The sequence below is a fragment of the Mytilus galloprovincialis genome, chromosome 13 (assembly GCF_965363235.1).
Source record: "Mytilus galloprovincialis chromosome 13, xbMytGall1.hap1.1, whole genome shotgun sequence".
Classification (NCBI taxonomy): domain Eukaryota; kingdom Metazoa; phylum Mollusca; class Bivalvia; order Mytilida; family Mytilidae; genus Mytilus; species Mytilus galloprovincialis.
In genome coordinates this window covers 53,407,502-53,431,573 of record NC_134850.1, presented here as the reverse complement: position 1 = coordinate 53,431,573, position 24,072 = coordinate 53,407,502, and the positions used below count along the sequence as shown (strand labels likewise).

Below are 24,072 nucleotides of genomic sequence, written 5' to 3'. Positions count from 1 at the left end.
ATAGGTAAAAAATGACAATCAACAAAACCAAACTGCTAAATATAGAACACCTGTTCTAATTATTTGTGTATTGATTTGTAACATGATCAATTGTTGAACACATAACGAGACCTTGCACAGTGTATATGGTGTAGTTGTTATGACAACATAATATTGTGAAATGCCTGACAGTTGAACGTTAAAAATAGATTGAACTTATCCAATGAAAGCGACTTTGATGGAAATTTGGTTGGTATTTCAACATGTTGTGCAATCAATGCCTGCCTGGTTGTTGAACGTCATAGTTAAAATTAGAAGTAGACCTTGAACAGATGGAATTTGGTTGTGATTTCAACATGTTGTGAAATGCCTGATAGTTAACGTCATGGTTAAAATTAGAATGAATTATCCAAGATCATCCAATGGAAGTAGTTCAACCAATGTACATTGGTTTGCAGTTGGCTTTTACAAGCGATCAAATACATAATTTCTAAATTTAGACTTATACTTAAATTCAGCAGTTTAAAGTGTAGGGCTTATTTTAATCATTTGGAACACAACAGAGAGGAGGGAAGATTATTTCTACTCTACTCTAGTGGTATGTAGATGTATTTCGGGCTATGCATAGGTTATAATTATTTTTTGCCGCATGATTTAGTTGCCTTGATCAAAATCCATAACTTTAGACTGAATTAATAACAGTTACTGTATTATTCCTATTATTTCGTATTGATATTTGGGATTATGAATACGTTTGACCCTAGCATGTAATTTCAAGTCACTAATTACACATACATGCATTCTATTGTTGGCTTTAATTTACTAAATTAAATAACACTAATTTTAGCTTCAGAAGTTTCTCTCTTGTGTATATTATATATTTGTGTAATCGTTTATAATATACTTCTTTTTCATGTTATTGATGTTAGTCTTTAAAGGTGGCACGGTAGTATTTGCATTCCAGAATTTAGGTTGCTCTTTGTGTACCCTACTTAGGTAAATGTATCTAAACAGTGTGATTGGACAAAAAATACAGTATCAACTGAACATACTTTCCCAAACTGAGTGATGAATCAGGTGTATAAAAATATAAAATAATTTTACATACAGATGAAAATGCATTTTTGAGAATTTTTTTAAATTTTGTATTCACTGCACCATAAAAGACCTAAAAGTACTAGTGGCCTTAGGTTTTAAAAAATAGCAAAAAAAGTAAACGGTCATGATACATATTCAAATTCATTTCTGAATAGTAAAATGAAAGTACTTCAGTTAACGGTGAATGTAGAATTTTTTGCAGTGTTAGAAAGTGGTGAAAATTCTAAAAAGGCTATCATTATCCCTTATGGGCCAGGAAATACTACCGTGCCACCTAAACGAGTGTGTATGATGAATATCTCGAGTATTATATTCTATCTTTATAATTGTATAAATACATTTTCTCAACAAACCATAATTACGGTAATAATAGTGGTATCGTAACTAAGGAAAATTAACAATCATGTTGTTTTTAGTAGAGCGCCTTATATGTATTTTTTTTTTTTTTTAAAGATCTAAATTAACCATTGACCAGAAAGTTTAAGATGGGACGTACAAAGCAAACGGCACGGAAGTCTACGGGCGGGAAAGCCCCAAGAAAACAATTAGCCACCAAAGCGACAAAGAAAAGTACACCAGCAGCAACATTCATAAAACAGACCAAATTGATGGGTAAAGGCGGGAAAGGTCTTACAGAGACAACGAAAACAACTACAGCTTCACGTTTTAAATGTGGGTGTCCTGATGTTAGAAAGGGTAAAGGCGGGAAAGGTTTAAAAAAAGGATCACTTGCCATGGTTACAAAAGGAAAAGGTGCTGAAACATACCCTGATGTTGGTAAGGGAAAAGGCGGGAAAGGTTTCGCGGATTTTTCGAAAGGCGGAAAGCGAAAATATTCAGCACCATCATCACACAAAGGGTCAAAGAAATCCAAAAGGTCTGATTACAAAGGTATGAACTTAACATTTAGGTCATTTTGAATTTTTTATGCATGTACCCATTTTTTATACGACCGCAAAAATTGAAAATTTTTTGGTCGTATATTGGTATCACGTTGGCGTCGTCGTCCGTCGTCGTCGTCGTCGTCGTCGGCGTCCGAAGACTTTTGGTTTTCGCACTATAACTTTAGTATAAGTGAATAGAAATCTATGAAATTTAAACACAAGGTTTATGACCACTAAAGGAAGGTTGGGATTGATTTTGGGAGTTTTGGTCCTAACAGTTTAGGAATTAGGGGCCAAAAAAGGGCCCAAATAAGCATTATTCTTGGTTTTCGCACAATAACTTTAGTATAAGTAAATATAAATCAATGAAATTTAAACACAAGGTTTATGAACACAAAAGGAAGGTTGGGATTGATTTTGGGAGTTGAGGTCAAAACAGTTTAGGAATTAGGGGTCAAAAAGGGACCCAAAATAAGCATTTTTCTTGGTTTTCGCACCATAACTTAAGTATAAGTAAATAGAAATCTATGAAATTTAAACACAAGGTTTAATTTCAACAAAAAAAGGTCCCATTTTCAAATTGGTCTACATTAAGGTCCAAAGGGTCCAAAATTAAACTAAGTTTGATTTTAACAAAAAATTGAATTCTTGGGGTTCTTTGATATACTGAATCTAAACATGTACTTAGATTTTTGATTATTGGCCCAGTTTTCAAGTTGGTCCAAATTGGGGTCCAAATTAAACTTTGGTTGATTTCAACAAAAATTGAATTCTTGGGGTTTTTTGATATGCTGAATCTAAACATGTACTTAGATTTTTTTTTTATTATGGACCCAGTTTTCAAGTTGGTCCAAATCGTGGTCCAAAATTAAACTTTGAATCCTTGGGGTTCTTTGATATGCTGAATCTAAACATGTACTTATAATTTTTATTATGGGCCCAGTTTTCAAGTTGGTCCAAATCGTGGTCCAAAATTAAACTTTGTTTGATATCAACAAAAATTGAATCCTTGGGGTTCTTTGATATGCTGAATCTAAACCTGTATTTAGATTTTTGATTATAGGCCCAGTTTTCAAGTTGGTCCAAATTGCAAAAATTGTATATTATATGGGGTTCTTTGATATATGCTTAATCTAACCATGTATTTAGATTTTTTATGTTAGGGGCCCGGTTATCAGATTGGTCCACGCTGAGGTCTAAAGGGTCCAAAATTGAACTTTATTTGATTTCATCAAAAATTGAATTCTTGGGGTTCTTTGATATGCTGAATCTAACCATGTATTTAGATTTTGGATATTGGACCATATTAGGTAATGTCCAATTTAAAATTTAAAGTTTTTAAGTTTAAGGTCTTAAACCACATTCATTATGTGTCAGAAACCTGTGTTGTGTCAACTATTTAATCACAATCCAAATTCAGAGCTGTATCAAGCTTGAATGTTGTGTCCATACTTGCCCCAATGTTCAGGGTTCTAACTCTGCGGTCGTATAAAGCTGCGCCCTGCGGATCATCTGGTTCGTGCTTGAAAACGATTTCAAAATTGTTTCCTGAAACGTTTAGTATAATTTAAGCATTACTGAGTGTGATAACTGAAAATGTTAATGTGTACAAGAAACATTCGAAACATTGGAATAAATAATTTATAAGGTATGACTTTTTTTACATCGAATCACACGTATTGAAGGCTATACGTTTAAACGTCTGGTTCTATTATTGTTTTATGTTCTCCATCTAACTAACTGAAATTGGTAAATCTAAATAGAACATGAACATTGTTTATAGACTCATCTGACAGTGAGGAAGAAGACCAAGCTGTTGTAGATGATAATTTGAAGGATGCCATCCTGTCAAGTTTTGAAACCGATGGAAAGAACGTTGAAGTAGTCTTTTCTTTTGACACAACCGGCAGTATGAGTCAGTACCTAATGAAGGTACTAAGATATTTAAGATAATAATATTGAATACTCTTTCTATCTAGAGTATGGTTTGTCAAAATGCATAGAATAGTACCTAAACAAATTGCAAAGATATAATAGTGTAAGGACGCGATAAAGTCATGTTAATTTATTTGGAAGACAGTTCATTGTGTTGCCTTATGGAATTATTTTCATAACAGCGTGGACACTGAGACCATTTCTTGGCGTGCTTATTGAATCAATTGACCAGGTTAGATCAGGTGAACGTTCGTCTGTAACGCCAAACTTTCATAAAACATCCATGCTTTATTGTAGGTTAGGACTAATTTAAAAGAAACATGTCAGCGATTATTAAGAGATATACCAAATATAAGGATTGGAATAATAGCACACGGCGATTTTTGTGATAACCACAATTACGTCATCAAAATCCAGGATTTGACCTCAGATGTACAGAAGCTTGTCGACTTTGCAGCGGGAACTCCCGCGACAGGAGGTGGTGATACTCCTGAGGTATTTCCTGATATATCTTAGAATAATGAACTATTTGATGAACAAACCTTGAAAAATTGTGAATCTTTATTTTGTTATAATGTGTTAAATGTCACATTTTAATTTATTGATACATGTTAGTAAATGGTTGATACCAGTATAGGCTACAAGAATCTGTCAAAAACTGTAAAATTATCGTCCAACGTTTAAGTTTTAAGATAAAAATGCAGAGTATATACATAATCGAAAGTGAAAAGAATCATTTATGAAATCAGTAAAACAAGTACAAAAATATAAAAAAAAACTGTATTTCAGTGCTACGAGTTGGTGTTGCAGAAAGCACAGAAACTGGATTGGACAGAAGACTCTGCCAAGGCTCTGGTAGTGATTGGAGATTGTGAACCCCATCCACCATCATATACTGACCAGAAGATTAACTGGCACGACGAGCTGAATACATTGAAAGCAATGGAAGTAAAGGTAAAATACGACTCATTGGCATATACCTTTTATTCTTTTAGTCATTTTATGCGTAGTATACTAAGTGGATGTGCATACGTAAAATTGTTGATATTAAAACTTTGTATATATGTAGTTTGTTTTTTTAATGGCAAATATTTGTTTCATAACATTCCACATCGAATTTTGATTGCTAGTAAATATTTTCACTATATTTTGTGTCTGCTTATGGTTTGTTGGTTTGATATTTATCTTCGTCTTTTTTTTCTTTAGGCCATTGTATTTGTCTTTTCTTAAACACTTAGAAAATTTTAATCATAATGAAGTAAAGCTGTTTTAAAGTTGCATTTTTTTTTAATAATTACAGGTATATGGCGTATATTGCAATAGTGGATATCTAAGCAGGGCTGAAAAGTTTTATGAAGAATTAGCAGAGCGAACTGGGGGATGCCTTTTAAAACTAGCCAACTTTAGTTTAATTACAGAAATGTTTCTGGGAGGTATGTATTTTAGTGTCATATTAACGTTAACATACATAGTAGTAGTGATGTAATAGAAAGGACACGAGCATAAATGTAACAAAAATACCTACACCGACTAAAACTAATATCTCTGGTGATTTACACGTCAAGTGAAACATATAATAATCAATGGAAGTAAATGGAATAGATGAAAGTCAAAATGGATATGATGTACTTATCGAAATAATTATCGAAACAGATAAACTCATATAGGGGAAAGAAAAAGGGTGCATTTATTAAATTGATTTTAGCGTTCAGTGGCAAATATTTTAATACTTCTACTAGAGACAAGGGGGAATATTGGAATGGTCTCACAATCTATACTATTAAACGAGAAGACCTCATTTTTGGTGTCGTTTCTCTTCTTTCCAGAATAAATTAATCAACACGCCTCTGTGTCCTATAGGTACAGTGCATAGTCGCATTTGTCATCCATCCATATGATTATTCAGATTGAGTTATTTTAGGAGAAAAACGAGAAAAAAGGCATCCGGATATTGTCCCGTCATTGTACGAAATTTTAAGTCAGATTAGACTTCCGGTTTGCGTTTTACTGTATACTTTGAACATGCATATACTACGAATAAAGTATTTTCAGAATTTTATCTGCTATCATTTTCAAGTTTACTATCCACGGCGGTCACAGAGTTTATTAAATAGAGAGGGTCTGTATACTATATCAATGATCACCATGGATCGATTAGTAAACTTAGAATTGAAAGTAAATACGCTGTATTTATATAGTAATGAATATTCATAATATACAGATAAGCGCTAAAATTATTCATGTGAACTTTTGATACTTTTTCTGAAATTCTCCAGTCATTAAATCTTTTACAAAATTCATTGATTACATAAAAAAAAAGTAGATGTGGTATGATTGCCATGTTAAGACAACTCTCCACAAGTGACCAAAATGACACAGATATTAACAACTATAGGTCACCGTACGGCCTTCAACAAAGAGTAAAGCCCATACCGCATACTCAGTTTCAAAAGGCCCGAAATTACAATGTAAAACAATGCAAACGAGAAAACTAGCGGCCTTATTTACGTACAAAAAATGAACGAAAAACAAATATGTAACACATAAACAAACGACAACCACTGAATTACAGGCTTCTTACTTAAATAAATGTTCATAACATACTAAATGTATGTTCATATTGAAATTGATAGAAAACCAAAAATTGGGAACTTTGGAAAAAAAAACATTTTCCTGTCCCCAATAACCTATATGACTTATGATACTGAATGCCCGCGATTTCGCGGGTGTGTTCTAGTATTAACTATTTTAAAGTGCATATAGAGTTAGGCACTTTCGCAATAAGCATTATAGCATTAAATATCTCCTTTAAACTGGACATCGCAATTTTCAGAATGGACTATTCAGTCTATACCCAAAATACCGTTTGGGGTGGACGCGGTAAATTAAAAATAATGAGATGACAAACATGTTGAAAGATTAAACTTATATTTCCAGTATGCTATAAGGAATATAATAAAGAACAATTTCAAGCGTTCACAGAAGAACTAAAACAAGAAGGAAATCTGACGAAGGAAAAAGCAGATCTTATGAAACAGCTGGAAGTTTCAAAACCTGCAGACGACAATGTTAATTACCTTGTAAATACTTCAGAATTTAATGCTTCTTTTTTGTAAATTCATTGAGGTGTAAAAGCGTTGACCGAAGTACATTTTGTATGAATCCCGGAAGCGCATCATTCTAAACATGGCAACACTTTTACAATGCTATGAAGTTACAAAAAGGAGCAGTCAATAGTTATAACTATTTTTTTTAGCTACGGTCATGAAAACAAGATTTCTATCAAGTTTTTCTTTAATTAACCTCTGCACTTTATTTTGGAAACGTATGTCATCATGAATGTTACAATCCATTTCGAAATAATTACATTAGATGCATGTTTCATTATAATATTTTATTCTGATTGGCTAACTGCACATCACGTGTTATTCCGTAAGCAGTTGCATTGCTCAATACAACTTTTCATTCATGATAACACGTGCTCCAACAATAAAGTGCACAGGTGAATTAAATAATAAAATATATAAAATTCGTGTTTTCATGATCATAGCTAAAAAAATGTAATTATAAGTATTGAATGCTTCTTTTTGTAACTTTATAGGGTTGTAAAAGCGTTGACCGTGCGTACATTTTTAGAATGAAGCGCCAAAATGTACTTCGGTCAACGATTTTACACCCCAATAAATTTACAAAAAGAAGCATTCAATTCTTAAATGAATGTTAATTTCAGAATGACGAGAGTTTGCTGTTAGCCAATCAAAATATTGTATCATAATGAAACATACATGCAGTGTAATATTATTGGATTATAATAATGCAAGCATCTCTGCTGGACATCAGTAAATTTTATGGCCATATATTTATTATTTCACAGTTATATGCTTGTCCGTAAAAGATAGTTTTAAGTTGTATTCTAGAACAAGATAGAAAAAAAAATCATTTTGAAATTCAACCTCCGTCCTTGTTAATATCAGTGAGCTCGTAAACGACGTCTATACCAATCAGAACCCACATAACAGAGGAGTACCCATAATGCATCACCACCTGTCAATTGCTCCATTTATTGGTCTACGGATTCATAGTTCCATATTTAAGGAGGCTTGCGGGTATAAAAAATTCAGTAAAAATAAAACATTTGTTTTTTTCATTATAAATTTTTCTTATTACACTATTCGTTATTACTTTATAATATGGCACAAAAATCATACAGACAAATCGATTTGGGTTGACCACAGATGACTTTGAAAATGTTTATATCATTGAAAAAGCTCCAAATTATCTCCCTTTGGTGCAAAATGTCATTTTTTGACGTTTACATTGAAATATCTTTTTTAACTCATCGGTAACCTATTTTTTTTATTATTGTTTTCAAACAAGCTGTACATAAAGTAAATAATTATAAAATTTAAGCGATTTCTGTAATTTAATTCTTTTTTATTTCGATATTACCAATATTTCTCCTATTAGTTAAAGTGTGCCACAGAAAAATCATTAAAAATGCGAAAAAATACTTTTTGCTTTTGTCAGATGTCTTTTCAGCATCAAAAAATTATCTACCAACCTGAAATAATGTTTTAGATAATTTTGCGTTATACAATTATAAAAAATAATTACTTTACAGAAAAAATACAATTATGACTGGTGGGACTTTGATGGAGACCATAAAAATACTCCTCTTTATTCTTATATTACTGCAACTGATACCTGGACTACCTACTCCAAAGCCCCATCGTCAAGTAAGTGCTTCATAATTTTATATTACATGTAACAAGTACAACCTCTTTTATGTGTTAACATGAATTATCATTTATATGGTCGTAATTATAATTTAATTGTTATCAAAACTTTTCCTTTTTGATATACTAAAAGTTTTTGTACACCTAAGCTGCATTTAGGCAGAACTTTTTTTGGAATTTTTGTTTCTCAATGCTCTTCAGCTATGTACTTTATTTGTCATTTTTAACATTTTTTTTTATTCAAGCGTCACTGATGAGTTTGTAGCGAAACGCGCGTCTTGCACATATATATACAAAATTTGAATCCTGATATCTATGATGAGATTGATTAAAACATTTTAGTGTGTATCTTCTTGTCTACTAGTGCTGCACACTTTCAAAATGACCAATCAGAAATAAAACCTTCTAATTATTAAACATTACAAATATTGGTTTGATTACTAAACAAAATGTGTGTTGAAAAGTAAATTAAGTGCTAATACATTACCACTAACTGTATACACTCGAATGGACAAGTAAGTAATGAATATCAAGTTTTTAGGAATTTCTGATATCAAGTCTGAATAGCCTCGAGTGTCCTTGTTTACGATACCACTAACGATGAACTTGATTATCTTATTGTTTTATTTTCAGTTGTTTCCACCGTTGGAAAGAAAGACGAAAAATTGAACACCCCTCCGCATTGGGCAGCTATGGCAAGAAAGAACAAAATGATGGTCAACCTTGACCAAAAGAAAGACAAGATAGAATGGGATAATGTTAAAATGAAATTTGAGGGGACCTTGCCACAAGCGAACATAATATCTATTCACAGACTTCAAAACAAGCTGATTTGGAAAAAATACTTGACGTAAGTAGATAGTTCAAATCGAGGCTTCGTTAAAGACCCTATGCTGACCTAAAGTTGTATCATGGTTTTTTAAAATTTTATTTGATAAAAAAATATTATAAAAAATATGTTGTGTTTAAAATATAAAACAAGTAGAGAACCTGTACAAACAGTATGTATATTTTCACAATGATTTTTTTTATTTCTAGCTTTGTATGATAGTAGTAAAATGAATGATTTTTTACTAGATAATGAAGCGAATGATCATCACAAACGAAACTTTTATTATGTAGTTTGGTGTTTTTTCACGTATTTAATTTTTCATATCTTGCAGGAGAAAGACCGAATTAGATAGCGAGTATGGTAAAGACGAATGCAATGAGATTTCATTGTTTCACGGTACAACACCGGACAGTCTTGATAATATTTCGGACAAAAGTACCACATCACGTCTGGGCCGTGGTAAAAAAGGCCGAGTGTTAGGAAAAGGAACGCATTTCTCAGTAGATGCTTCATATTCCGATTCTTACGCACAACCTGATGACGAAGATCACAAATACATGTTTTTGTGTAAAGTTTTGGCGGGAAAATCGTGTCCAGGAAAGGGAAATTACACCACACCTCCTCAGCAGTTTAAAGGTGGACCTTTATATGATAGTTGTGTAGATATTAAGAAGAATCCGAAAGTTTATTGCATATTTCAAGAGAGTCAGTATTACCCTGAATATCTTATAGAATACATATAAACAATACAGCTGAAACGTCAGAAGGAAAAGTATTGTGCAAGAATGATTGATTGATGTTTGCTCTCCGCCACATCAGCGCAAAGAAGCTATAATAATGAACGTAAATTCAAGGATTGTCATGTTTCTTGTATATATTATGTATACCCCTTGTACGCTATGTCATATACATGTATCATCAAACTCATTCATTATTTAGGACGATAGATGCATTTCAATGGGGACATATAGTTGGAACCCCTCCCCCATTCCTTATCCTTGGTTGTCAAGCCCTTTAAAAAATGCTGGATCTGCCCCTTTATGAAGCAATCTGTGATGTATTATTGGCATATCCTGATATTACTTTCTTTAATAGTTCTTCCCGACTGTTTCACTCATTTTTGCAATATATACATGAACGTGTGATACATTTGTTGTAAGTTGCGGTGATATTTCATTATCTCAATTTTATTATACATGTATATACATCAACATGATTATTATCAGACAGTTGTATAAGAACAGTTTTTATTTCTTTCACGGCATTCATACTGCCACACACACAAAAAAAGAAGAAAACAAATAAAAACGTAATAGATAAAACATCATTAAATAAAGATAAACTGAGAAAAAGAATGTAAAAAAGCTTGATTTTATTTATCAATAAAATTTAATTGTTGGTATTTATTGAATTGTTGTGTTGTGCAAGGATTTGCCTGTATGTATATAAATAAAAACCATGTATAACATACTTCTTGTATCATTCAAATGTAAGTATGTCACACGAGCTAATTATATTTTGCTTAACATCCAGATGCAACTATATCATGTTGGGGAATATCTGTTAATATGGTGGCATTGATCTAATAAGAACAAGAGTAATGTTCCCCTCTAGATAAAAAAAAAAGTAATTAACACATATGAAATGAATAAATGGAGATACTGTGTATAAAACATCAATGAGATATCAACCAAACATCAGAAAGACATAACGACTGGTCGACAAAGTAAGGAAAGATCAATGATAATTAAAAAAAAAACAAGGGACGTTACAAATGATAAACCAGGCATATAAACCGTCAATGACGATACAAAACGATAACAATATAAAAAAGAAGAAATATTTATATTTTCGAAGTCAAAATGTCAGGTAAAAGTGGCCTTTAAAAAACAGAGTTCAATGCCATACTTTAAAACTCTGTCCCTAATACGCTTCCGAACGGTCTAAAGTGGTTAATATGTGAAATAAGATGTCACAGATTATGCTAGCTGTGAAATATTACAAATAGGTTATTCTATCTCATGAAATATATGTATAGGTAGGGATTTTCAGCAGCAACACAAAATATGGTAATAATTTCACCCAGCTCAACGTCTGTATCAATATGTGTATGTTGGGACATTCTTGTGCTGTATGATAACAAATTATTTTTTTCAGTACGATTTCAATACTGATTTCGTCAGTACTGATTTTGTCAGTTCAGTTTCAGTACTGACTTCGCCAGTATTGTTTCAGTACTGACTTCGCCAGTATTGTTTCAGTACTGATTTTGTCAGTATGTTTCAGCACTTATTTGACAAATATAAAACATATATTATTAAGATCTTACTAAAAACATAAACCATGAAAACTGATCGCACAAGATGCAATTCTGACAATAAATATGAAATAAAGCCAAATTATTAAAAACAAACCTGAAGTAACTGTTAAAGAGCTTTAACTATAGCAAAACCAAATCAGAACAAAAAAAATCAGAGAAATAAAAAACATAACGAAATCATCATGTCACAATATACAAAAGAAATGGAAACGGGGTAAGTGCCAAAGGGAACGATTAACCAAACCTAAATATACAAACCAACTACGTAAGAACTTTTAAATTGGTATCACTATATGCATTCAAATGTAAACTAATTTTAAGATAAATAAACTAAATTATACCCGATATAGAAACAAATTCAAACCTTTAAAAAGATGCACATCTTCGTATAAAGGACATCTTTCTTTTATGAACACAGTGATCTATTAATTCATGCACTGAAAAAAGTTAGTATTTACTTAAATCAGTAATGAAAAATTCCATACAGATACAGTACTGACTTAATCAGTATTATAATGAAAAAGTACTGAAGAAATCAGTACTGACGAAATCAGAATTTAAATAGTACTGAAAAATCAGTACTGAATTTATAGAATTAGTAGTTGTACCGTTTTTGTATAAATAAATAATAAACAGTACTGAATTAATATAAAGTATAACATTACAAGATTTCAGTCTTGCCGAACAGTACTGGTACGTACGAGGGTAGAAATGTACAAAGAAACGTAGGTAAATTCTTGTTAGTGTATGAAGGTGTGCCTTTCAACAGGAAGTATGATTGAATTTTTTTTTCTACGAGTTATGCCCATGCGAAATTTTGGCCTATATATACTACTGCAACAGTTTTTCATCGCAACTCCTATGAATCTACACAACATAATTTCATGAAACTTTAATGGTAGATGATAAGCAAATATTAATATGGAAAAGTGCATATCCACACAGTTAACTTTGTAGGAGTTATAATTATTTGAGGTTAATAATCTGGAGATACTTTGTCAAGTGACAATTTTGGGCGTGGTAAATGTGAGCATGTTCACATTGGTTCATTACTTTTTGACAGTTATTAAAATTAAAAAATCTCCTACTTTTTTTAGGTTTTCATGCATGAAGCATGCTTAAAAAACCGAACTGCTTCATACTGTGCTGATTGTATATGTAAATTTGTCAAATAAGCCATTTTCATAATTGCAAGCCGTGTTTTTACACCAGTTCTATGGAAAACAACTTTTTTACATTCCATTAAAAGCTCAGTGCTTGTTGACATGGCCTCTTACGTACCTTATTATGGAATGATCATGTTTGTAAAATTAGTGTAAATTATTTCTAGAATGTATATATACTTTTCGGCGGCGTGGACAAACAACCCCTTTCTACATCATTGTTTTTCTTTTAGAAAGTTGTTTTATTGTCAACTATACTACGTGTTCTTATTTTAATATACACTAGCACACACCCGCGAAATCGCTGGCATATACAGCTTGTGAACTGTTGTAGGATGATTTTTTGTAAAAGATATTATGTATGGAGAATTTCATCAAAGGTATCAAAAGCCCTCTCCCTTTTTCCAAAGTCCGATATTTGTTTCTTTTCTGTTAAATTCAATTATTTTCATGTTTCTGGCCTCAGACCACAATTATTCTTCTCCTTTGCTACAATGCATCTTTTGGTAAAAGTCATATTAAATTAAAAATTTGCACCGCTTCAAACATGAAATAAATGTAACTGTTTAACTTGCCAATGGTGCAATATGAATCTTGTATAAATGACTAAGACCGACTAAGGCTGATTTGTGGGGTGGTCGGAGGGCCCTGATCCAGAGATCCCGGGCTTAAAAACATGAAATCCCGAGATGCAGAATTTAAAGAAATTCATATCCCGCAATCCCGAAATCGAAAAATATATTCCTGGATCCCGAAAGGATCAATCCCAAAATTCCGAGCTTAAAAACACCAGATCCCGACCACCCGAAAAAGGTCAATTTTTATGCCTCATTTATGGGCATTATGTTTTCTAGTCTGTGCATCCGTGTGTTCGTTCGTTCGTTCGTCCGTCCGTCTGTCCCGCTTTAGGTGAAAGTTTTTGGTGGAGGTAGTTTTTGATGAAGTTGAAGTCCAATCAACTCGAAACTTAGTAAATAAAGTGCCGATGTGGCATCCGTGTACTATGGACACATTCTTGTTTCCACATGTTTTATTTATTTTAATATATATGCAACTGGTACAATGTAAAAATTTGCACCGTTTCAAACATGAAATAAATGTAACTGCTTATATATAGACCATTATTAGTCTAATAAAATATGCTTCTAGAACAATCCATCGTTGCTTTTTCTTTTGAGAGCCTTATTAACATGCCAATGGTAGGATATAAATCTGGTATAAATGACTACTAGAACACACCCGCGAAATCGCGGGGAAATAGAGCGTATGTAAACTGTAAAAAAAAAATATGCTGACTGGAGAATTTCAGGAGAGGTATCAAAATTCAAAGGTACCTAGGGACTGGGCACATTTTTTTGCCCTCCTCCTATTTTCCAAATACCGATTTTTATACCTTCTGTTTTTCTGTACTCTATGAACATGCATATATACTTTAATTACTCAATACAGAGAATTTCAGGAGAGGTATCAAAAGTCAAAGGTACTTATATATATATATATATATATATATATATATATAAAAGTCTATAAAAACGACCAACCAGCAAATTTACTATGTACCGGATCGTCTAGAATAGGCGATACTATGCAGATAAGGAAAAAATTATATCAGTCTAAAGATTTGCACAACGGTACTGATATCTATACTATTAAACGAGAAGACCTCATTTTTGGTGTCGCTTCTCTCCTTTCCACAATAAATTAATCAACACGCCTCTGTGTCCTATAGGTACAGTGCATAGTCGCATTTGTCATCCATTCATATAATTATTCAGATTGAGTTATTTTGGGAGAAAAACGAGAAAAAAGGCATCCGGATATTGTCCCGTCATTGGACAAAATTTTAAGTCAGATTAGACTTCCGGTTTGCGTTTTTCTGTATACTTTGAACATACCTATACACAGAATAAAGTGTATTTTCAGAATTCTATCTGCTATCATTTTCAAGTTTACTATCCACGGCGATCACAGAGTTTATTAAATAGAGAGGGTCTGTATACTATATCAATGACCATCATGGATCGATTAGTAAACTTAGAATTGAAAGTAAATACGTACACTATATTTATATAGTAATGAATGTTCATAATATACAGATAAGCGCTAGAAATATTCATGTGAACTTTTGATACCTTTTCTGAAATTCTCCATTCATTAAATCTTTTACAAAATTAATTGATTACAAAAAAAAGAAGATGTGGTATGATTGCCATGTTGAGACAACTCTTCACAAGAGACCAATATGACACAGAAATTAACAACTATAGGTCACCGTACAACCTTCAACAACGAGCAAAGCCCATACCGCATACTCATCTTCAAAAGGCCCCGAACTGACAATGTAAAACAATTCAAACCAGAAAACTAGCGGCCTTATTTATGTACAAAAAGTGAACGAAAAACAAATATGTAACACATAAACAAACGACAACCACTGAATTACAGGCTCCTTACTTAAATGTTCATAACATACTAAATGAAAACTATGTCCATATTGAAATTGATAGAAAACCAAAAGTTGGGAATTTTGGAAATAAAGGAGGAGGGATAAAAAAAAAAAAAGCATTTTCCTGTCCCAAATAACCTATATATGACTTATGATACTTTTGCTGAAATTCTCCAGTCATTCAATATTTTACAAAATTCTTCCAACAACACTTTACATACTTTAAACTACGCTCTGAATGCCCGCGATTTCGCGGGTGTGTTCTAGTAAGATGTTATAATACGAAAATGTTGTTATTAAATCGTGTTGACAAATATTTCGGCTCAACAAATGGCCTTCTTCAAGTGTCACAAGTTTTAACAATACTGATACATAATGTATAAGGTGTAAAAATAGATCAGTAATAATACAGGTAAGTTTTGGTCGATTGATTTTAATCCAAAATCCTGAATATCATAATATAAACAAAACACTATAATTCAATATACGTGACTGTGTATATTAACAATAAAAATGAGTGAAAAACAAAACCGTTAGTATTTCTTATTGATGCCGTTTGGATGATGTACATTAAGTTCCTTTATCCAAAAGCTTTCCCGAACCTGTCGCTGGGCATCATTCCAGTGAATGTTCTGTTCAATCACTAGAATTTTCATGCGGTTAAAGTCATCAGGTTTGTGACCCGACTGTCTGAAGTGCTGAGAAACTGGGAGAAGTGGCTTCTTAGAGATATCACTCCTATGGCCATTGAGGCGTTTGTGGAAAGGCTGCTTTGACTCACCAACATATTGGAGGCCACAAACCGAACATTCTAGTATGTAAATAACATTCATACTTTTGCAGGTAACATTGCAAAATATCTTATAGTTGTTTTCGGTTGGAACTGCCATGGGCACCAAAATGGCTCCGTCATATGCCAACATATTTATGGGCAAATTAGAGAAACAACTCCTTGAAACTTCCATCGAAAAACCGCTTTCCTGGTTTAGATTTATAGATGATGTGGATATGAAATGGAATAAAAGCGACGAGGATTTAGATACTTTTATCACTCATGCCAACAACATACATCCTAGTATCAAATTTACTCATGAGAAGTCTAAATCCAAAATCGCCTTCCTCGATACTTCAAGTTCGCTCACAGAGGGCATCATATCTACAGATTTATATTCTAAACCTACTGACACTCATCAATATTTGTCCCCTAAAAGTTGCCATCCTGCTCATCTTACCAAGAGCATTCCATACAGTCAGGCACTTAGAGTCAAGCGAATATGTTGCAACACAGAAACAACTAAAAGACAACTACGTCAACTTGAAACTCGCTTGAAGAAAAGGGGCTACAAACACAGAAATATCAAAAAAAGCTTTCAGAAATCGGAGTCAATTCCCAGGAGTGAACTATTGGAATACAAAGTTAAAAAGAAAAATAAAAGGACTCCATGTGTTCTTACTTACCACCCATCTCTCAAAAACAGCTTTGGTGTCATTCGTGAGCATTGGAAATTAGTTGAAAAGAATTCCAAACTATCCAAGATTTTTCCTGAGCCTCCAATGATAGCTTTTAGGCAACCTAGTAGTCTGCGGAACCTGCTGGTGCGGGTTGAAGTGTCTGATGATAGAAGTACTTCTGGAGAATGTCGTTCGTGTGAAGAAAAACGCTGCAAATGCTGCCTACAGATGCAGCATTCATCAACATTTCACAGTAAGGCAACCGAAAACAACTATAAGATATTTTGCAATGTTACCTGCAAAAGTATGAATGTTATTTACATACTAGAATGTTCGGTTTGTGGCCTCCAATATGTTGGTGAGTCAAAGCAGCCTTTCCACAAACGCCTCAATGGCCATAGGAGTGATATCTCTAAGAAGCCACTTCTCCCAGTTTCTCAGCACTTCAGACAGTCGGGTCACAAACCTGATGACTTTAACCGCATGAAAATTCTAGTGATTGAACAGAACATTCACTGGAATGATGCCCAGCGACAGGTTCGGGAAAGCTTTTGGATAAAGGAACTTAATGTACATCATCCAAACGGCATCAATAAGAAATACTAACGGTTTTGTTTTTCACTCATTTTTATTGTTAATATACACAGTCACGTATATTGAATTATAGTGTTTTGTTTATATTATGATATTCAGGATTTTGGATTAAAATCAATCGACCAAAACTTACCTGTATTATTACTGATCTATTTTTACACCTTATACATTATGTATCAGTATTGTTAAAACTTGTGACACTTGAAGAAGGCCATTTGTTGAGCCGAAATATTTGTCAACACGATTTAATAACAACATTTTCGTATTATAACATCTTATATCAGTACCGTTGTGCAAATCTTTAGACTGATATATATATATATACGTCTGAGTCAGTGACAACTCTACAACAGATGTATCCATCGGATCGCCACCAATGATGGTGATACATGGCTGTGTACATAATGTATATACAACTCGTCTAAACATCAACCCAACAATGTTAGATCTGTAAATTTGCTTTCGCAAATTTTTGTTTCTTCCCTCGCCGGGATTCGAACCCATGCTACTGTGATATCGTGACACCAAATCGCCTACACTGCAGCCGTCCCGCTAGACCACACGACCACCTGGGCTCTCAAAAAAAAGAGCTTTCGCTGGCCGTGTGTTACCTTTCCTCGTCAGTTTTAATCTAGCGGCGTACTACAGTACATGATATATAAGGCATGAAGATGTTATTGTTACAGATCAGCTAAATTATCTAAAGGATCCTACAAATTAATGTAATATACAGTCACAGAAAATAATTATATTTATAAGTACGTCTGAGTCAGTGACAACTCTACAACAGATGTATCCATCGGATCGCCATCAATGATGGTGATACATGGCTGTGTACATAATGTATATACAACTCGTCTAAACATCAACCCAACAATGTTAGATCTGTAAATTTGCTTTCGCAAATTTTTGGTTCTTCCCTCGCCGGGATTCGAACCCATGCTACTGTGATATCGTGACACCAAATCGCCTGCACTGCAGCCGTCCCGCTAGACCACACGACCACCTGGGCTCTCAAAAAAAAAAAGAATAAGGCATGAAGATGTTATTGTTACAGATCAGCTAAATTATCTATAGTAAAGGATCCTACAAATTAATGTAATAAACAGTCACAGAAAATAATTATATTTATAAGTATAATTATTTTCTGTGACTGTATATTACATTAATTTGTAGGATCCTTTACTATAGATAAAAAAAAGTTTTGTCCCATGACGGGAAAATATCCGGACGCATTCTTTTTCGTTTTTTATCCCAAATAACCCAAACCCAAACGACTATACATGTTACCTATAGGACACAGAGGCATGATGATTCATTTATTGTGAAAGGAGGAGAAGCGACACACACCCGCGAAATCGCGGGCATTCAGAGCGTAGTTTAAAGTATGTAAAGTGTTGTTGGAAGAATTTTGTAAAATATTGAATGACTGGAGAATTTCAGCAAAAGTGTCATTGGGGACAGGGAAATGTTTTTTTTTTATCCCTCTTTATTTCCAAAATTCCCAATTTTTGGTTTTCTATCAATTTCAATATGAACATACCTTTAGTATGTTATGAACATTTAAGTAAGGAGCCTGTAATTCAGTGGTTGTCGTATGTTTATGTGTTACATATTAATTTGTTTTTCGTTCATTTTTTGTACATAAATAAGGCCGCTAGTTTTCTCGTTTCAATTGTTTTACATCGTCATTTCGGGGCCCTTTAAAGCTGAGTATGCGGTATGGGCTTTGCTTGTTGTTGAAGGCCGTACGGTGACCTATAGTTGTTAATTTCTGTGTCATTTTGGTCTCTTGTGGAGAGTTGTCTCCGCATGGTAATTATACCTCATCTTCTTTTTTTTTGTAATCAATGAGTTTTGTAAAAGATTTAATGACTGGAGAATTTCAGAAAAGTTATCAAAAGTTCACATGAATAATTTTAGCGATTATCTGGATATTAATTTATTAACATTCATTGGTCTCTTGTGGAGAGTTGTCTCAACATGGCAATCATACTACATCTTCTTTTTTTTTGTAATCAATGAATTTTGTAAAAGATTTAATGACTGGAGAATTTCAGAAAAGGTATCAAAAGTTCACATGAATAATTTTAGCGCTTATCTGGATATTATGAACATTCATTACTATATAAATAAAGTGTATTTACTATCAATTCTAAGTTTACTAATCGATTATTAACATGTTAATGATTATTTAATGAAAAGGGAAATTATTTAGTAGTAAGACAAATCGTTACTGTTTATGGAGGCCAACTGAACGCGAAAGGTTATCTATACTATTAAACGAGAAGACCTCATTTTGGGTGTCGCTTCTCTTCTTTCCACAATTAATTAATCAACACGCCTCTGTGTCTTATAGGTACAGTGCATAGTCGCATTTGTCATCCATTCATATGACTATTCAGATTGAGTTATTTTGGGAGAAAAACGAGAAAAAAGGCATCCGGATATTGTCCCGTCATTGAACGAAATTATAAGTCAGATTATACTTCCGGTTTGCGTTTTTTTGTATACTTTGAACATACATATACTACGAATAAAGTGTATTTTAATTCTATCTGCTATCATTTTCAAGTTTACTATGCACGGCGGTCACAGATTAAATAGAGGGTCTGTATACTATATCAATGACCACCATGGATCGATTAGTAAACTTAGAATTGATAGTAAATACACTTTATTTATATAGTAATGAATGTTCATAATATCCAGATAAGCGCTAAAATTATTCATGTGAACTTTTGATACCTTTTCTGAAATTCTCCAAATTTCAAAATGTAATCGTCAAACCTGCTATATGCCATTGAATTCGCCAAAATAAGTAACGGTACATAAAATAAGGTCAAAGATCGAATACTTATCTATTCGAAAAAAAGAAAATCTATTTTATTTTCTTTTTCCCACTTCACTTGTCAATGAATGAATATGATGACATAAAAGAACAATGTTTACATTTTTTATTAGTATAATTTCATATAGATTTGGGACTCAAGCTACACAATTATATACATAAGATATCGTGATGAAGTAAACTGTGAAATCTAATGCAAATTCAGGTATATTTCTATTCAAACGTTTTTATATCTTATCCGCTATTGTCCAAAAATAATGAAATGATGATATTGAAGGAGCTACACTAACGTCTCGTAATAATTGCTCTGTTTAGAGGACACGTGCCCCAAAACTCGTAGCAGTAACTGTTGTTAAGGATAATAAAATTTCTTCAGTTGTTGAACAAACAGTTCGTCATATCTGCTTTGTATTTAGGTAGATATCCATCCCTATGTAATATTTAGAGATCAGAACTTGCAACAATTTCATAACATCTTACACGCATCTTTTACGAAACATTACCCTGCTTGTAACAGAAACTTCATGATATTAGTGTATATATATATATTATATGTCTCTGATGATACTATATATTATGTGGTTGAAAGAATTTAGTAGGTATTATCGATTTTAGATAAGGCTGTCTCGAGTTTTGTACTTTAATGTAACAGTTAATATTTTCCTCGGTCCATTTGATTTCATGATTAATTATTGGGACAAGGTCACTTTTCCCAGTGACTTTTGAAAGGTTTACGAAATTATTTAGTAATTTGGTAATGAAATTTTCTCGTCATTAGATATAAGAAGATGAAATATGCGTGACAATGAGACAAATTTATATCCAAGTTATAATTTGAAAAAGTAAACCATTATAGGTCAAAGGTGCTCAACATGGAGCCATGGCTCACACCGAACAGCAAGCTATAAAGGGCCCAAAAAAATTAACAATATAAAACCATTCAAACGGGAAAAATTCAAATTGATGGAAATCACTCATGGAAAGATTAGAATTGTAGTTTGAATAATTTCATATTAAGGTATGGAGAGGAAAATGAAACATAGGTTATATGACATTGAAGATTTAAGTTGTAGAGTGTCTTTTGATCATTTTTTAAAGTATTTTTCAACACAGGGCACTGAAAATGTACTTTTTCACCGTAAACAAATCAAAAAACTTATTTCATTGAAATGTTGATTCTTTCTTGATTGCAAAAATATATATTCACTTCTAATAAAAATTCAAATGACTAAAATAGACATTATGATTGATGGGGAATAAGCTAATAAACAAGGGTTTGTTATTATTAAAAGTTTTAAATTTTAAAACTGTTTCAAGACAAATCCTGATAAAAAAATAAGTCAACTAATCTAAATTGTTGATTAATTACAGATGATTATTGGAAATTTATTAAGTAAATTATAGGCCTTACTTGAATAACTTTTATTAATTCATATCTATATTCATATTTCCTTTTCTATATAAAGATCTTGTTAATCCATAAATCATTTATCTTTCAGACATAATTTACAGAATCACTTTATGTAATGTAGATCAAAAGAAATAGGCAATAAATAAATCTATCATCCTTATATATCTCAAACATCTAATATGAGGCAGGCATAACCTGTGAATGGGGACGAAGTCTGTATGTATTATTTTCTTACCTCAAACATGTTAATAAAGGAAACGGAAATACCGTAACGTTCCCGATTTCGGTTCTGTGGTTAGGGATTTAGCTGTGACGTTGTTTAAATTATGACGTCATATTCAATGTAAACAAAAGAAACGCTTCCATCAGGTAACGTTTTTTTCAAATCAAACAATTATTAAAAATGAAATTGTATTGAGTTCCAATCTTATATTTTACTAGACTGATACATATAATTTTCTTTTCAAAGTCTCATGCAAACAAGACAGATTTCTGCGCAAATGCGGGGAAAACCGGAACAGGAACTAGATCTGAAAAAAGAAGTTAACGATTTTGAGTTCATTAGTCCCCATTAATTAGACTTTGTCCCCATAATATATTCATTTGTGTATTCAATTATGAGGTCAAATACTTGTGTATTAAGATTTAGATGTATATTGAATGGTCTGTATAATTATGTAAGACTGAAGTTGATAGGTAATGTGGTCAATTTGATTTACAGTTTAGGAGGTGGGGCATTGTAATTAAAGGTCTACCTTGTCTCTGATTGTTAAGTGATAATGACAGTTGTCAATCATACTAGTAGTGTATCAATACTTTTAAAATTACCTTATCAAAATGTTTTTAAAAAAAAAACCTGCACATCAACACACCTTAATGGCATACATTCCTATATGAACTACTCCAAAAATATACCTATTTTTTCAGTTTACATTTGCATTATCTGCACATACATGAGAACTATAGGGAACTATATTTCAGTGTGAATACATTTAGTAATAGTAGCTTACCTGTCGTGTTATTAGGGAGGCCAGTGCTTAAGTAAAGATTTAGAACAAGTTATAATCTTTTCTAAAACGAGAAACATGTATGAACCACATTAACAAACGACAACTTCTGAACATCCAGTTCCTGACTTAGTACAGGTGCTAACAAATGCAGCAGGTTTAAAAGTTTGAATAGGTAACAACATGTATCCTTACATAAACAAAAAAGTGTAACATCACAACATAGAAAGACACACTATAAAATATTAAGTGAAATGGTTTTAATAACTCAATCGCAAACAAACAACTGAATATACATTGAATAAATATGTTTGATTTATGACACAATGTAAATGCACAATAGATAAAATCGGGGTGAGATAATAAAAATTTCAGAATTTGAACCTTATCCTTGAACAAAATGCTGCCAAATGATACTGTACACATTTAGATATGGAAATAATGCATGTTCCAATACCAATATGTTATACATGTACAACCATTAATCAATTACTAGTTACTGAAATTATTCCATAGCAACATTTGGTACCATGCCTTACAATGAAATGTCCAAGACGAATACAACAGTTAGTTTGTATGTTAATCCCTGGATTGTACATAATTTAGAATAGGTGTTAGCTAGAAACTATTGACAGTTTTATCTACCTACGAACAGTTCTGTGGTAAAGCTTCTCCAGAACAGTTCAGAATATTCCTATGACAGATCATTCTGACCGCTTATGAAGAAAGTTTGAACTGATCCAAAATGCAATTGCTTCAAAGTATTGCCGAGAGTATTGCATTAACTTAATTGCAATGTTTTGCTGCTGATTTCATAAATTTACACAGATTGTTTCATTATTTACTATTTTGAAAGGATTTCTATTAGAATATGGTTGTCCTTAATGATTTAAATTTTTTTCTTAAGTTATCATTTGTATAACATTATAGTAAAATGATATTTGTCTTGCATTTGGATTCAAAGTTGCAAAAAGATATGGATATTTTCTTAATCTTTTTTGTAAAAATAATATTTCCAAATCTCTATATTCAAAGTATGGCACAAATACAGAATTTACATATACATGGCAATAAATATTATACACAATTTCATTTAAGTGAAATTGTAAAGTGTTAATAATAAAATACATTTCCAAAATAGAAATGTATCATCAAGAGTTGTTGCAAGTTTCTTAGTGCAGAGAGTATAGCATTCTCTCTACACTAGGATCAGATTGAACTTGGACCAACAACAACTTATTAAAAAATATAAATTGAGGTATATTCAAGTTTTTGTTGATAGAAGTGAAATTATCTGAACCTCAGTTCTAGTTTATTGTTTCAATATAAGGTGCCCAATGCACTATATTTCATCTTTGTTAATT

At 32.4% G+C, this 24,072-nt stretch overlaps 1 protein-coding gene across 1 annotated transcript; it reads left to right on the top strand.

Moving 5' to 3' along the window:
- Positions 1-245: 245 nt before the first annotated feature.
- LOC143057811 (uncharacterized) lies at positions 246-10,866 on the top strand. The gene is made up of 10 exons (XM_076231233.1): positions 246-577; positions 1,531-1,968; positions 3,745-3,893; positions 4,194-4,391; positions 4,686-4,850; positions 5,197-5,329; positions 6,834-6,976; positions 8,518-8,632; positions 9,266-9,482; positions 9,796-10,866. Exons 2-10 carry the CDS (start codon positions 1,563-1,565, stop codon positions 10,205-10,207), a joined length of 1,938 nt encoding a protein of 645 aa, XP_076087348.1. The 5' UTR covers positions 246-577; positions 1,531-1,562; the 3' UTR covers positions 10,208-10,866.
- The last annotated feature ends 13,206 nt before the right edge of the window (positions 10,867-24,072 follow it).

Excerpts from the sequence above, each read along its gene's own strand:
- LOC143057811 (XM_076231233.1), top strand. The coding sequence starts at position 1,563 with ATGGGACGTACAAAGCAAACGGCACGGAAGTCTACGGGCGGGAAAGCC. Across the intron at positions 4,392-4,685 it reads GAGGTGGTGATACTCCTGAG|TGCTACGAGTTGGTGTTGCA; the intron begins GTATTTCCTGAT and ends ACTGTATTTCAG. Across the intron at positions 8,633-9,265 it reads CTCCAAAGCCCCATCGTCAA|TTGTTTCCACCGTTGGAAAG; the intron begins GTAAGTGCTTCA and ends TTTTATTTTCAG.